Here is a 14426-nt window from a genome sequence, read left to right as displayed (position 1 = left end):
CTTTCAATCTACTCTCTGCTCCAAGGGAGGATGAAACAAACTCCAGAATCATTTGTGTGATGTGATATGTACTGTACAGGGCAAGGGCAAACAGTTTAAATGTCTAAAAAGGCAAATGTCCTATGTATCATCCAGATTTTATGTAGGCAAAAATGCAACAAAAACTCCTAGAAAATATGTGTGCTGTTCATCTCGGTCACTAGAATAGTGAAAGGGATTGGACTGGTGTGTGTATTTGCAGGACGTACCCGCCTTCGAAGATCTTGATGCGGGTCGGTTCAGTGGCGGTCTGTTTGACCGAGACCTCCTTCTCTACCTGCTCCTCCTTCGAACGGTCCCATGACACAACTCCCTTCATCTTCCTCCCATAATTACCGACATCAACTGGCATCAGCTCTGGTTTTAACTAGAGATGAGACGAGAAGAAGAAAAGAGGGGAGAGGAGTAGCATGAATTAACCTTTCACACTTTCCCGTGCGTGTGTTTGCTTCAATGCATGCACACATAAATGTTATTTTCTGCATATGTTTGTATGTTAACACTGTTTTAAACTTCTATATTTTACATTACATTACAGGGCTAGTCTGGATCAACGGAAGCACATTTCCAGGACAAAGCCTGACATGTCAGGCTTGGTTTACCATGTATCAGCTAATTTAAATAGCTCACGTTACTGTATTGTGTGAACAATAACTGCATTTAATATTGTATGTGGCGTTTTCTTTTGCGGGATGCAAATGTTCCACCAAAACAAGTTCCTTTCCAAGACTATTTGGCAGAGCCACTGCCGCTGCGTCCGGAGCTTAGCGCTGCCCAAGACCATTGTGATTGGTTTAAAGGAATGAAAACGACCCAGAATGTTTTTTTCTCCTATCCAGGAATGTATGTGTGGTGTAGCCAGCATGGCATTGCGAGACTATTACCGGGCATACCTGATCAAACCTCAGCTTCCAGGCCACAGATGACACCAGCTTTCCAGAGCTGGGTGGCGACATGGCTGCAGTTGAGTACATGGAATCGGTGTTTGTCCTCTGTTTGGACCTCAGCAGGGCCAGCGCAGCCTTGGTGCTAAGGTTCAGAGGATTGGGGTTGTATGAGCTTACACCCCACGAGTTGTAGACGGAGCTATGCGAGGCAGTTTGGGTGCTGTTGGGTTTGGTGTAGTTCAGGAAACACCAGCTGACTCGGCTCATAGTGCGCAGACTTGGGAACTGGAAAAACTGCTCAGCCACATCCGTGAGTAGCAAAGTCTGGCCCACTGCTTCGGGTAATCCTGCGCTTTGTTTGGCAGCTAGCTGAACCCGCATGCTGACAGGAATTGTATTGGGTGTGGGCTGATTTGCGTTGTCAGTGTCGTCTGCGTCGTTGGAGGACACCATGGACTGGGGGCTGGAGCTGGGCTCTGGGACTGAATCGTCCACATCGAGCTCCTCTGGGGAGTCCCGACCACCTGAAACTGGGGAACGGTCGGTGACAATCTGGAGAGGAGGAGTGAAGCTCTCGGCCCGGGGAACGTCAGGGAGGTGAGGGGCAGAGGAACGGACAGGAATGGCTATCTTGGTGGCAACTGGGAAGTCACTCAGTGGAGGAGAAGAGGACATCCTTTCAGAATCATCCATGGAGCCTTCGCTCTTCAGGCAAGCTCGCTGACCTCTGCCCTGCCCCTTTTCAGGTTTGCTACAGCTTTCAGTGCCACTCAGCTCCACTGCACTCATCTCCTTAACAATCTGTCCATACATCCGCTCTTCCTTCACTCTTTTCTGCTGCTTAGTCTCGATGAAGAGCTCCAGAGAGCTGGTGGGGGAAAGCATGCGCTTGCTGCCTCCGACGCCCGATCCCGAGGCATCTGTTGTGGATATGGTGCCTGACGTTAGTGACAGTGGGATCCCTGTATTCAGGAATTGCTCTGGTAGTGAATCGGGAACCTTCCAGGCTGAGTAGCGCAGCGTCGTGCCATCCATCTGTCCGAGGAAGTGGGATAGGTTGAAGCCTGTCCCGTTAATGCCTCCTCCAATTCCTCCAGGTGGTTTGCTGGCACTCACAGCGCACACTGGAGACGACATGTTGCTGCTGTCAGCAATGCCCGGCCTGGCTGAATGTGTGGCTATCAGCTGGCTAACACTGGTGTACATAACACTACCATAGGATGGCACATGGGTTTGGAGCCGCACAGGAACCGTCATACCAGACAGAGAGGACTGGGAGCCCAGGTTCTGGGTGGCAAAGACAGGTTGGACCTGCTGCAGAAGCATGGAGGCGGTGGTGGAAGTGAGCAGGGAGTGCTTGGAGGAGAGAGAAGCAAAGTTTTGCTGTTGTTGCTGGGACATTGGAGAGGTGCGAGATGAGAAAGACGCAGGGTACACTTGAGAGCCAGGGTTTTCTGATCCCCCATCATGTGGCTGCTGATCGTGGATTTGATGCAGGGAGTGGAGCGGTGGTTGTTTGTGGAGTGGGTGTCCAGACAGGGAGCCTGGTGATCGGATGTGGAGTTTTTGGAGTTGCTGCTGGGCCTGGAGGGTCAGCTGCTGTCTGGATGCCTGACTGGCCTCCTGACTCCAGAACAGACCTGGTTGCTGGTAGGAAAGGAAAGGGGGACCACTCGGGTACTGCTGGATTACTTCCTTGTTCATGACCTCGTGACCTGGATATTCTCCCTCCGATGACGAGCCCTGGGCCTGCAGGCGATGCTGATTGGACCTATTATGGAGAAAAGATTAAATACTCTTATTTGTCTTCAAATTAAGTATTATAATAGTAGAACCAGCTGGAGAAGCAGCATAGGTGATGGAGACAGAGCGCATTTAAGTCCTGCTTCCACTGGAGGGAAAAACAGCTCTCTGTTGACTTTGTATTACGTGAAGATGTCTCCTCGTCAATTACGTCTACGAGCAAACAACAGAAAAATGCCTAAAAGCCTAAATGTCTGTATCCACTTTTGTCTTCATAAAAGCTCAGTTTTTCAGTTTGACAGCTTATACAAACATATGGTATTGGCTATTTACATTGTTGGAAGAGCATCCCACCCCATAGCAGCTTTTAGGCATTTTTCTGTTGTTTGCTAGCAGACAGAATTGACGATGAGGCACCTTCACGCAATACAGCGGAGAGCTGTTTTCCCCTCTTGTGGCTTTCCAAGTTTGCTCTGTCTCTATAGCAATTGTTTTAGGAGTACTAGCAGTAATGAATAAAGATATCAATAAATTAGCATTTTGTCCATTCCATCACAGCTAAATAAGGTCTATTAGCAATTTTAGGGTTGCATCGACTGTCTTACCTGACGTGGAGAGGTTCTTCCTGCAGGCTGTCCTCACTGATACTGTGCTGGAGGAGATGCTGGTGGTGCTGTTGGTGTTGGTGAGATCCTACACCTGTGCATACAAAATATGAATATACTGTATGTAATGCATTTTGAACTGAAATTCTTCCCTTCAAAAGAAATCCCATATTATAGTCCCATAATGAAATGGCTAGAATATGGTCCAAACACTTTTTTTAACGGCTATGGTTTCTGGAAGTGACTTTCCCCGTTCAATATGTCCATTGGCGTTTCATTAAATGCTTATATAAAGAGTTTTAACCCTGGAACCAAGGCAATCAGCTACGAGACATTTGATTCGGCGCAAAATCAAATTTTGAAAACATCACAAAAGGCAAAGGTACAAGACTGTGTACAGAAACGATCATAGACTTCTATGGTAGAAGCTCGATCTAGCGTTCACAGGTTCGCGGGTGCGGTAAACATTTCCATGGTAACAGGGACTTCCATTGAGGGTTAGGGTTAGTCGAGAAACACCCCAACATGTTGTCTGCAATTTGACTGAAAGGTTTGGGAAAGCATCACAAATGATTAAGCAACTATAGATTATTCAACAACACAGTTGTATTTGCTGTAATGCAAGGCTTACCACCAGCGCTACTGCCAGCTCTCTTGGTTCTGCTGGCTACATCGCTGCTGCTGTGGGGGGATCCTGTTGGGCCAGGCCATGGCCCATGTTCCAGACTCTCCTGTTTGATTGACATCTCAGCACCCCCTGGTTCCTGGACGACTGCCTCTGGATAAACACTCAGGGATGCCTGTCAAATGTAGTGTAAGCAGGGAAGTCGAGTTGGTCAGTAATTATGAAATGAAATGTTGTGATACTTATTCAGTACAGTATATAATCCTTAGTGTAGGTGCAGGGATAGGTTAAATTTGGATGAAGTAGCTGGATGTTCAGGTTCAGGTTATTTTATTTGTACCCGTAGGTAGATTTGTTTCGCAGCAATAATATGACATTCATTATGATACACAGCTATAAAAACATACTTAAAATGGATACAAGAACTTCAAATCTGATACTAATACTCAATGATCCACCAAGCTGGACATAAGTGAGAGAGAGAGAGAGATAAATAAGTGAAAAAAAAAACATTCAAATAAATCTCTTAAATAAAATCTAACTAAAATAATATTCCTGTCATATTTATCGCTACAGCTTGAAGCACGGACCATTTCACTATCTGGTTTAAAAAACTCCGCTCTTTAAAGAATGCGTGAGAGATCCTGAAACCAGATAGTGAAATGATAGTGGATGTGCCAAGACACCACTTTCTAGTGGCGCCTTGGTCCTTACTGAGCCCCCTTTTCTTTCTACCATCTAGGTCACGGAACATAGGTGCTCAATCTAAAGGACAATCAACACCTGGGGTTCTAAGTGACAAACTAGAACTCCCAGTCCATTGTTTTTTAAGAATTACAATAGTAGGGATATTTTTATGCTACCTGTCGGACAAGATATCCACGCCGGCGTTCTTTCATCGCAGAGGCACTGGAGTATATCTCTCCCTGTCTGGAGGAGGACAAGCTCCCATAGTCAAATGATTTGCTGCGCATTTCAGGCAACTCTGTGGGCAGCGTGCATGGCGCCTGCTCCGATGAAGACCTTCTCATCTCCCTCTGCTGGTGGTGGCTGGAATGACCACTGCCAGGTACCGTCAGGAACTCCGACTGCTTAGGTCCACCACCAGATGCCAACGAGTCATCCTGGTTCAAAATCACAAAGAAAAGTGTTACATTTGGCCTTATTGGGAGCATGCTGTATATTATAGGCGCTGCGCAACATAGCCAATGAGATCTATTACCGGTATATAACATAATGATAATGTCCTTTAACCTTTGTAGGACCAGTGCTACTAGGGCTCCTGTAGGGGTCATTAAGAAACTTAAAAAGATAAATAGAGTACCTGTTTGGTGGGTGAGACAGACTTGAGGCCTTCCTCTCTATCAAAGGACATGGAGAAGGAAGAGGAGTGGGACAGGTTGCTCTCCTGACTGGGGCTGCGAGAAAGGCTGGTGCAGGTTGACTCAAAGCTTGATTCCCCTGATGAGTGCTCCATATCTGCCAGGCGCAGCCTCTTCTTCTTGGGCGGGAGCTTTTCCGATGGCATCTGGGCGAGTGTGTCACTCCTCTGTGGCAGCTGGAACTCCTCCACATGCTGCAGCTGCTTCTCCGGCTCCTTGGTCATCGAAGCTTCTGCATCTTTCTCAGGCTTATCTGGCTCCTCCGTCACCCTGATCTCAGGAACCTGGATGTTGGGTTGTCGGACCAGCTTGTGTGGGATGTGATAAGGCTGGCCAGGCGATGCTGCGGCTGACGAAGATGAGAGGGACGCCAGGTCACTGTCACTTTGCAGCTGCTGCTCCATGCTCTCTGTCCTCAGTAGGGCAGATTCAGGACTCAGAGCATCTTCAAAGATCTCTGTGTCGGACTGTTCGGAGTACTGGCTAGATGGAGCTTTATCTGAGGGCTGATATCCTGGCTGCTCAAAGGACTCTGACTTCTCAAAGGAATTTGGCCGGCTGAGGGAGTTGGTGTGCTGGATGACTGATATGACATTCCCAGCTGTCTTCCTGCCCTCAGAGTCAGGAAACAGTACATTGTCCTCAGAGCATATACTGGCACAGGTATCAAAGCTGTCAGACTGGCTGTGAGCGCTGTAAAGAGAGCCTTTCCCCGTTGGGGTGCCTCTCGACCCATCAAAACTACCTTTTTTAAACTCATAGTCCCCTATCATCTCCACTGAACCGCTACAGCTACTGTCGTGCCCAGGGCTGTCCTCTTCATCCCCAACACTCTTCTCTTTCCTCCTTTTTCTTGTGGCTATTTCTGACATGCTAACTTTAGTATCATGTGGGCTGTAGGCAATGTGCTCCTGGACTCCTGGGTTGCGCTCAGCAATCTTCATACCCAAAGATGAAGCTAAATTCTTGGGCATGTGTCCATAGCCCTCAGCCTCTCCTACATGGGCTTCATTGGCCGAATGCTCGAATGCAGCCTGTCTCCTGAGTCTGCGCCCTGGTGGGTAAAACACATCATCCGTTGTCATCATCTCATCGAAAGAGTGGCTGCCTCGAATCGCTGGGGGGACGCTAAGGTTAGGAGGGGAAGAAGTTGGCATGGAGTTACTCCTAATGAGGGTCCCAGAGTCCGATGGAGGCTCCAGAAGGCCTGTACTGCTTTGACAGGGTCCTGTTGGATATTGCTTGGGATCTCCAGAGATTCCTACATCACCTCTGAAACAGATGGGATCCTCAGCTATCTTCCCCATGTCTAGAATAGCACCTGGTTGCTTTAAGCTAGCTAGGCTGGGGTCCGCCCCTGCCATGCCCACTGTGATAGACTGTCGGGATCTGGAGTTGGGTCGGTAGTACCAAGTCCGACCAAACATAATCTCTTCGTACGTCTTTACATTAGTATTTGGAGGGCTGATCTGCTGATCTGCACTCTCAGAGCGTGAAAAGTAGCCAGAGTCTGTGCTGCCTTTGCTGTGAGGACTGAGGAGGTTCAGGGACTGGGTCATGGCAGAGTCAGACTCCTGACCTTTTTTCTCATTCAGCCTCAGGGCCAAACGTTCTTTGATGGTAGGGGAGTCATCCAGTGAGCGCGCTCTCCCGGCAGCATGTGATGAGAACATGTGGTGTGACCCCTTTATGTCCTGAAAGGGTGGGCACTCCATCCCTGTGGAGGGGACTCCCCCAGGCTTTGGGACAATAAGGATAGGCACTTTTATAGACCCGACCGGCAGCTCTTCAGCTGAGTCTGCATATGCTGGTTCCACACCACCTGCGCAGTGAGAAAGAGTAGAGCATGATATACAGAAGTAAAGTAGAGAACAAATAAACAGTATTTTTTTACACAAAAAATAAGACATGTGTAGTGCATGAGTGCAGTTGAACAGATTTAGTCAGCATACAATAAAAAAGTAAAAATCTAAATGAACAATCTAAATTGTTGTAAACTGGCACCTTTTAAAAAATTGACAAAATATATACAGTACATATTTTTTTGGCTTTTTCAGGTTTGAATTATTAAGAAAAAATAGTCCATACCAAGCAGTAGTTTATGCATTCAAAACATTAACATCTATTGATTTCACTGAGACGAGAACATTTTAAGATGACCTGTATTCTTGTCAGCGTCAAAGGGGATCTGCGGGATGGGACTATCTTTGTCCGTCAGCATGGTGGAGCCCTCCACACCTTCCTCATCTGTGTCGGTACTCTGCTCTCCATCTGAGTGGGCCTCGGCCTCGCCCACTGGGGATGCCTGGTCCATGTCCCCGCTGCGGGCCACAGCTAGCTCTGAAAATGGTACGAGTCCAGCCTTGATGGCATGAGCGTGAGACTTGCGATGCTTGTAAAGGTTGCTCTTGGTTTTGAAGGAAAAGCCACAGGGTACACAAGGATATGGCCTCTCACCAGTATGTGAGCGGATGTGCTTCTTCAAGACGCTGGGCTTGGCACAAGCTCGTCCACAGTAGTGACAGATGTACTTACCGGGCTTTTTCGGCTTCTGCTCTTTTTTGCTATAGCCCTCCTCTCCAGGCTCAGGGCCTGACTGAGAATACTGTCCGAAGGAGCTGGGTAAACTGGGAGATTTCTGGCGGGGAAACCTCCCTCCCCCAGCCCCGTGAGGATGAGTGTGTCCTGGGTGTCCTACAGGGTACAGGTCATCCGAGGGCAACTGGCCAGCAAATGGCCAGGCATGAGGCTCTAGACCTGGCTGGGGTTTGGCTCCTGAGAGGAATCGCTCAGTTTGGGGGTGCTGAGGGTACGGCTGGCCGAGCTGGTAGGAGTATCCCCTTGGGAACCCCTGAGGAAAGGGCCCTTGGGGGTCTTGAGATGGCGGGCCTCCCATGGCCCCAACTGCAGAAGGTCCAGTTAGCAGCTTCCTAGAATTCCCCTGGATTGCGTACTTCTGCTGGGGTGCTGATCCCCCCGTGGCACCACAAGGCAAACTCTCACGGTGTTTTGCCTCCGGGTCAGCAAAAGTGCTTCGTTTGGTGGTAGCAGAGGGCTCGGACGCCCACTTTCTTTGCAGAAGCGCCTTCTCCTTCGCTGGTTCCTTATTTGAGCATCTCTGCCCCGCGGCAGCTGATTCACGGGCCTCCATTTTCGTGAAGCTCTTCTGTGGGTTTAGAAGAGGGAGGAGAGAGGGGGGTGGTGGGGGAGTTGGGAGGGCGGGTTCTGGAGGGTTACAAGGTCCCACGACTACCAGGCATGATAGCTGAACCTTTGAGGGCTGCCAACAAGTTCACAGAAACAGGAAGTACCCGTCCATTGCTGAAATAGACTGATTGTAAAGCCAGGCTGGAAACAGGAATCAGGAAGTGGAAATAAAAGGGGAGCTTTAGTGGATAACATCAGAAATGTTTCTCTCCTTTTGCCATTTTGTAAACACTAATGTTGCTGTGCGTTGGTCTCTGTCCAGTTCATCAAACGACAGAAGATTCCTTGAGTGATCTGGAGAGGACACAAAGAGAAGAAACATGTTTGTGGACTTCTCAAATGCATTTTAAGTTAACAGTAAATCAAGGTAAACAACATATTGAGTATTATCAAAGGGTAAATACTAACTTTTCTATAAGGAAAAGTGCTTGTAGATCCTTTCTTTAGCTTCAAAAGTCTTCCAGTTTTCTCACCAAAAGACCTGCACCAAAACAAAAGAGAGAAAAAGCCATTTGTTATGCAAAATTATCCATTAAAACAATCCAAAGCTCAATGATGGTACAGATGACAAGTTAACCTACAGCCCGATGTCTCCCTCTTACCATAAGTTGGTTTTGTGATGAAACCTTGTACAATAAGATGTAACATTTTGGCTGCTAAGTGCAACACAATGCTGTATACTGTACTATTGTACAGAGAGGACTCATGAAGTTGTCAAGTGCCTGATGTGCGGATGTAAATGTCAGTGATTGCTCACTTAGTTTTTTCACACTGGAATCCATCTGTGCTTTTTGCCTTTTCCACCGCTTCCTCCCTCCCTCCCTCCTTCCCTCCCGCCCTCCCTCCTCCTTCCACTCAGTGAGTCAACGATGCAAAGCAAACCCACGCTGTTCCTAAAAAGACACAAAGGCTTATAAATAGCGATGTGGAAGTGACGTCGGAGTGTCATAATGTGTGTAGGCGCCCAAAAAGGCCAAGTCAAGAGAGCGGAGCACCTATCAGCGCTAGCACCATTCCTTCCTCTGTGGATGTTATAGTTTGATCTACTTGGTCGCTCAAAAAGCAAACTAGAGAACACACACACACACACACACACACACACACACACACACACACACACACACACACACACACACACACACACACACACATACGCAGATACGGTACTTGCAGGCATTGCAAGTGCACTGCAAACACTGCAGTAGGCACAGTATGTGTGTGTTTCCGTTGTTTAACGTTTCTCAACCACACCAACACCTGACAGCAGAGAGCCGCAGAGCACAGACACACTTTACTACTGTTTTACACACACACACACACACACACACACACACACACACACACACACACACACACACACACACACACACACACACACGCTGAAGTTGCATTTTTGCTTTGTATTTCCTCATCTCAGGGTTTAAACAACCTCCCTCGCACTCTGTTGCGACACACACACAACACACACACACACACACACACACACACACACACACACACACAGACACACACACACACAGTGCGGCCAAAGTGCTGGTAAGAAGGCCTCGATGACGTGTGTGTCTGGGGGCCCAACGTGACATCTAAAAATAGCAATTGAGGAAAACATGCTGTATTTTTAGAAGCAGGAATGTTAACTTTGGGCTACCTTGTGTTTTTCACACATACACACACACACACACACACACACACACACACACACACACACACACACACACACACACACACACACACACACACACACACACAAAACATTAGCTCAGACCTGGGTCATATTTTGATGTTTTCCATGGTGTTAAGAGTGCAAGAATGTGGTCTGAAACCCAAAGGACTGTTAGAAACAACAGGTTTTCAGTTTGGCATCAAACTCTGAAGGCTGATTGGCTAGTAGGACGGTCAGCTGACAGTGGTGATGACTTAGAGCTTAAGTTGGTACTAACAGTGAGGCGTGTGGTACTATTCCCTTAAGGGTGAAACACACCAGTATCGTAGCGTCATGGCTTATGTGTCAGTTAACGCCTGTAGCACATATCGGATGCCCCGCGCAGACAGAAGAGGAAATAGAACAGAAGCTTAGTTTCAGAAGGTTAACAATGAGGCCATGGAAAGTTTGGATTGGAATACAGTCTGGTTTAGTGTTAGTCTACAGATGCAGCACTAGACGTGTATATATATATATAACAACAGACATCTTTTTCGTTTAAAAATGTAATGTTTCCTCCTTAATTCATTCATTCTAAGTGTTTTTTAGGGCGGGCTGTCCCCTTTCAGTAGATTAGTCGACTAATCAGTCATTTTGGCCTTAGAATTATTTGTCTATTAGTCATTTTTTAAAGCTTTTTTCATGCTGAACGCTCATGCGCACATCTCTGTAAACACAAGATTTACAGTGGTGCTTTAGCATGATTCTTTGCGGAGAATCTCGGATCTTTCGATAAAATCAACTCAGCGGTTAGTGGATAAAATCATACGTGTTAGTCGACTAAGAGTTTCTTTAAACGAGGACAGCCCTGGCGGTGCTTTATTCCATGCGTCCTATCATCTGGCGCCCACAGGAAGAAATGGAAGTCACATCCGGAGCATAAACCCAATAACGTGTCACGTGTTCTGATCCCGGATTTGCTGTTAAGAGGTACACCCAGACATTTCGGCATTCATAACAATTTGTAACAGAAGAAATATATTTGTGTTCCCTCTGGTAGCCATCCAGGACCGTGGTTGTATGTAGAATGATGGTTTGGAGGCTTTTCTTCGTTTGAAATGTAGCTCATTTCAACATAGCTTTAACCCGAAATGACTGGATTTGTTTGAAAATGTCTCTCTCATCCTTCCTATTTCCAATGCCACACATTTGACCAAACATGTCTGCTGCCGGCTGTAGCCTTTTGAAAGAGCTCATTTTCGCATACCCGAGATGACTTTGAGCGACCGACTTGAGAGTAAAATATATACACAATGAAAGCTGGACTCACCAATGAAAGTTCAACCTCTTTGTCATTTCAAAAACAGCCGCATGTAGCGTCCTGATTACTTGATTTCTGGCTAGAAAAGCTAAAAAATTCAAACACTTACTGTAACTCTTGCTGCCATTTAGGCTCGCAGCTTTACCCTCTGTTATCACACACACACACACACACACCTCGACATCTGTCTGACCTCCTGACACACATACACACATAATAACCCAGCAGGGAGTGTGACCCTAAAACATGCAGATAATTCTTAGTTAAACTCCAGTTTAACCTTACTTAAGGTTGACTGGTATCGTAATAAAAAAAAAGTGTTGAATGGTCGCAGGCAGCAGAGTGAGTGGGAGCACGTAGTGAATGGCTTACATAAAGCTTTATTCATACCAGGCACCGACACAACCTGCACCAGTTCCTGTGCGTGGGAGAGACATAGCTCTACTGGTGTGTGAGTGTGTATGAGCGTGGGAAGTGTGCATGCCAGTTGTGTGTGTGTGTGTGTGTACGAGCGTGTGTTTGTGTGTGTAGGCTGGCAAAGGGCATGACGAGACCCCCGAGTTGTAGGTAGGTCAAAAACAGAGGCGCGTTCAGAGGCTATGCTCAGAGGCTAAAAATATTTAGGCACACACACACACACACACACACACACACACTCAAATGCTCACACAAAGTGATTTATCAGAGCTCTTTAAATAACCGGAGTTACTTAACGTAACGGGGCAGAGATCGGATCAGTTTTCGTAGACGTGGAAATAGATCTATGTGGTGTTTTATACCCTTTCTTAGATTCTTTTTGTGTCCGTGTGTAGGCACGCTGAATGATCCCAGCACTACAGCGTGTCCTGAATGATCCAATCACAAGCAGGCAGTTCTAAACACAAGGCGGGACTGCAGGGAAACATTCACGGGGCATTGGGATCTGAGCACTCAAATCACATTTGGGGATTTTCTAGGATGCCCCAAAAGCCCTCTTTTTTTTTCATTAAAGAAAAGAAGGCAATGTTTTTGAATGTTGTCAAAGTAGAAGCAGCTGGTACGAGCACTTTGCTTGGATGAAAATAAAAAAAAAAAAATGGCAAAATGTATTAAAATCAAGAATCTATCTGGTCAAAGAATGAGTAAACAATGTTACAAATCTGAACAGACTTGTAATGTCATCTTTCGATACAAAACCACATGTTGGTCAGTAACAAAAAGAAAAAAAGAAAAGGTTTCGAGGCTTGACATGCAGCCTTAATTATTCAATACCACGAGGAGGAAAGATAGCCTACTTGTTGAATCAAAATGTTAGCAAATAAAATGTTCTTGTTCCAAGCTTCGGGCTCTTTGCAGAATCAATTTTGTCTTGCTTATCGTTTGGTTTCCGTTCCTCCTCGACCGTGTCTCAGCATCCCAACTTTCGTCAGACCTCTTGTGCTTGCTTGACGATGCAGATGTTACATGGAAACGAGTTGATACACAAGAGATTCAAGAGAACTCAGGTGCGTGCAGGTACGTACAAGTACATTCGTACACACACACACACACACACACACACACACACACACACACACACACACACACACACACACACACACACACACACACACACACACACACACACACACACACACACACACACACACACACACACACGTATGCCCAAACCCTGGAGGTATGAATACTGTGTGGGCATTAACCATGCAGTACGAACAAAAGGCTGTGTGTGTGCGTATGTGTGTGTGAGAGTGTGTGGTGCTTTATGAAGTGTGTGGGAGGCTGTTCAATCCTTATTGGGCTGAAGGCTCTCTCTCTCTCTCTCTCTCTCTCTCTCTCTCTCTCCCTCTCCTTCTCTCTGTCTCTCCTTCTCTCCCTCTCTGTCTCTCTCTTTCACTTCATTTCATCTCAGCCTCAGTGGACTGACAGTCGGGAATGATGTTGCCAAAAACGACAAGATAATAGATCAACATTTGTGCAAATCCCCATTCCTCCTTGTCTCAATATCAGTATGTGTGTGTGTGTGTGTGTGTGTGTGTATGTGTGTTTCAGATCAGGGTTGTGATGCATTCATCGCTCTCTGATACACACACACACACACACACACACACACACACACACACACACACACACAACCAATAATCCCTCTCCTACAGTGTCTTGTTCAGATATGCAGTAGATAAGCCTCTCATTTACTTTCAATGAAAGGCCCAGACGAGGGCAGAGAGCTGGCTTCTGGTGACGTGTGTTTTGTGTGTGTGTGTGTGTGTGTGTGTGTGTGTGTGTGTGTGTGTGTGTGTGTGAGTGTGTGTGTGTGTGGTGGCTAGTTATTCTTAAATTGGCTCGCCGGGGTGCTGCATACCAACCAGAATTGTTGGAATTCCTGTGACACAAAAACAGAGAGAAAGTATCGTTGTGTGTCTGTGGGCGTATGTCTTTGTCTTGCCCTGTCTGTCACTCTTTTCCATGTGCAGCGCAATATATATTTGAATCATAAAACCATAAGCAGAACACAAATAAACAGGCAAACAGAAAGGAAAGAATGATACAGGAGAAGACATGAGGAGGCAAGTAGTCAGAGTAAAGGGGAGAGGGACACTAGGAAAGAGAACAAGGGACACTGGATGAAGCAGAAATAATGCACTTAGGGAATAAGTATAAAGGATGCAGCGGAAGGAAAAAGGAGATAAAAGGGGGGAAATTAAGTTACAGAAGAAAGAACAAGAACACAAGAGGGGAAACAATTAAAGGTAAGAATTAAGGAGTGGAAATGGAAATAAGAATAAGGGAACATGCAAGACAAAGGAGAAAATGATGAAGAGAAGAGGAAAGAAAAAGACTACAAGAGCAGAACAAGAAGAGGACAAGTGAAAAGGAAAGACACACCCAAGAAAGGGAACAAGGCTAAGAAAGAAGGACACATTATGAGGGAACAAGGACACACAAAGAGACTGAAACCAGATAGACACTGCCGAGATGAGGTAACAAAGACTGAA

At 46.5% G+C, this 14426-nt stretch overlaps 1 protein-coding gene across 3 annotated transcripts in view; it reads right to left on the bottom strand.

The window, feature by feature from the left end:
• The window catches only part of hivep2a (HIVEP zinc finger 2a), a 140330-nt gene that overhangs the window by 16964 nt on the left and 108940 nt on the right, over positions 1–14426 (bottom strand). For all 3 annotated transcript variants that reach the window (XM_039781208.1, XM_039781206.1, XM_039781205.1), the window contains 8 exons: positions 8897–8969; positions 7442–8782; positions 5224–7103; positions 4763–5023; positions 3906–4074; positions 3275–3368; positions 933–2697; positions 249–406 (listed from right to left, as the gene is read on the bottom strand). In XM_039781208.1, the coding sequence (XP_039637142.1) occupies positions 249–406; positions 933–2697; positions 3275–3368; positions 3906–4074; positions 4763–5023; positions 5224–7103; positions 7442–8432 (5318 nt within the window). In that variant the 5' untranslated portion in view covers positions 8433–8782; positions 8897–8969. The remainder of the gene's footprint in view (positions 1–248; positions 407–932; positions 2698–3274; positions 3369–3905; positions 4075–4762; positions 5024–5223; positions 7104–7441; positions 8783–8896; positions 8970–14426) is intronic.

The sequence above is a fragment of the Perca fluviatilis genome, chromosome 18 (assembly GCF_010015445.1).
Source record: "Perca fluviatilis chromosome 18, GENO_Pfluv_1.0, whole genome shotgun sequence".
NCBI lineage: Eukaryota > Metazoa > Chordata > Actinopteri > Perciformes > Percidae > Perca > Perca fluviatilis.
Note: the sequence above shows the minus strand (reverse complement) of the source record. Positions and strands in the feature narration are given on the sequence as shown.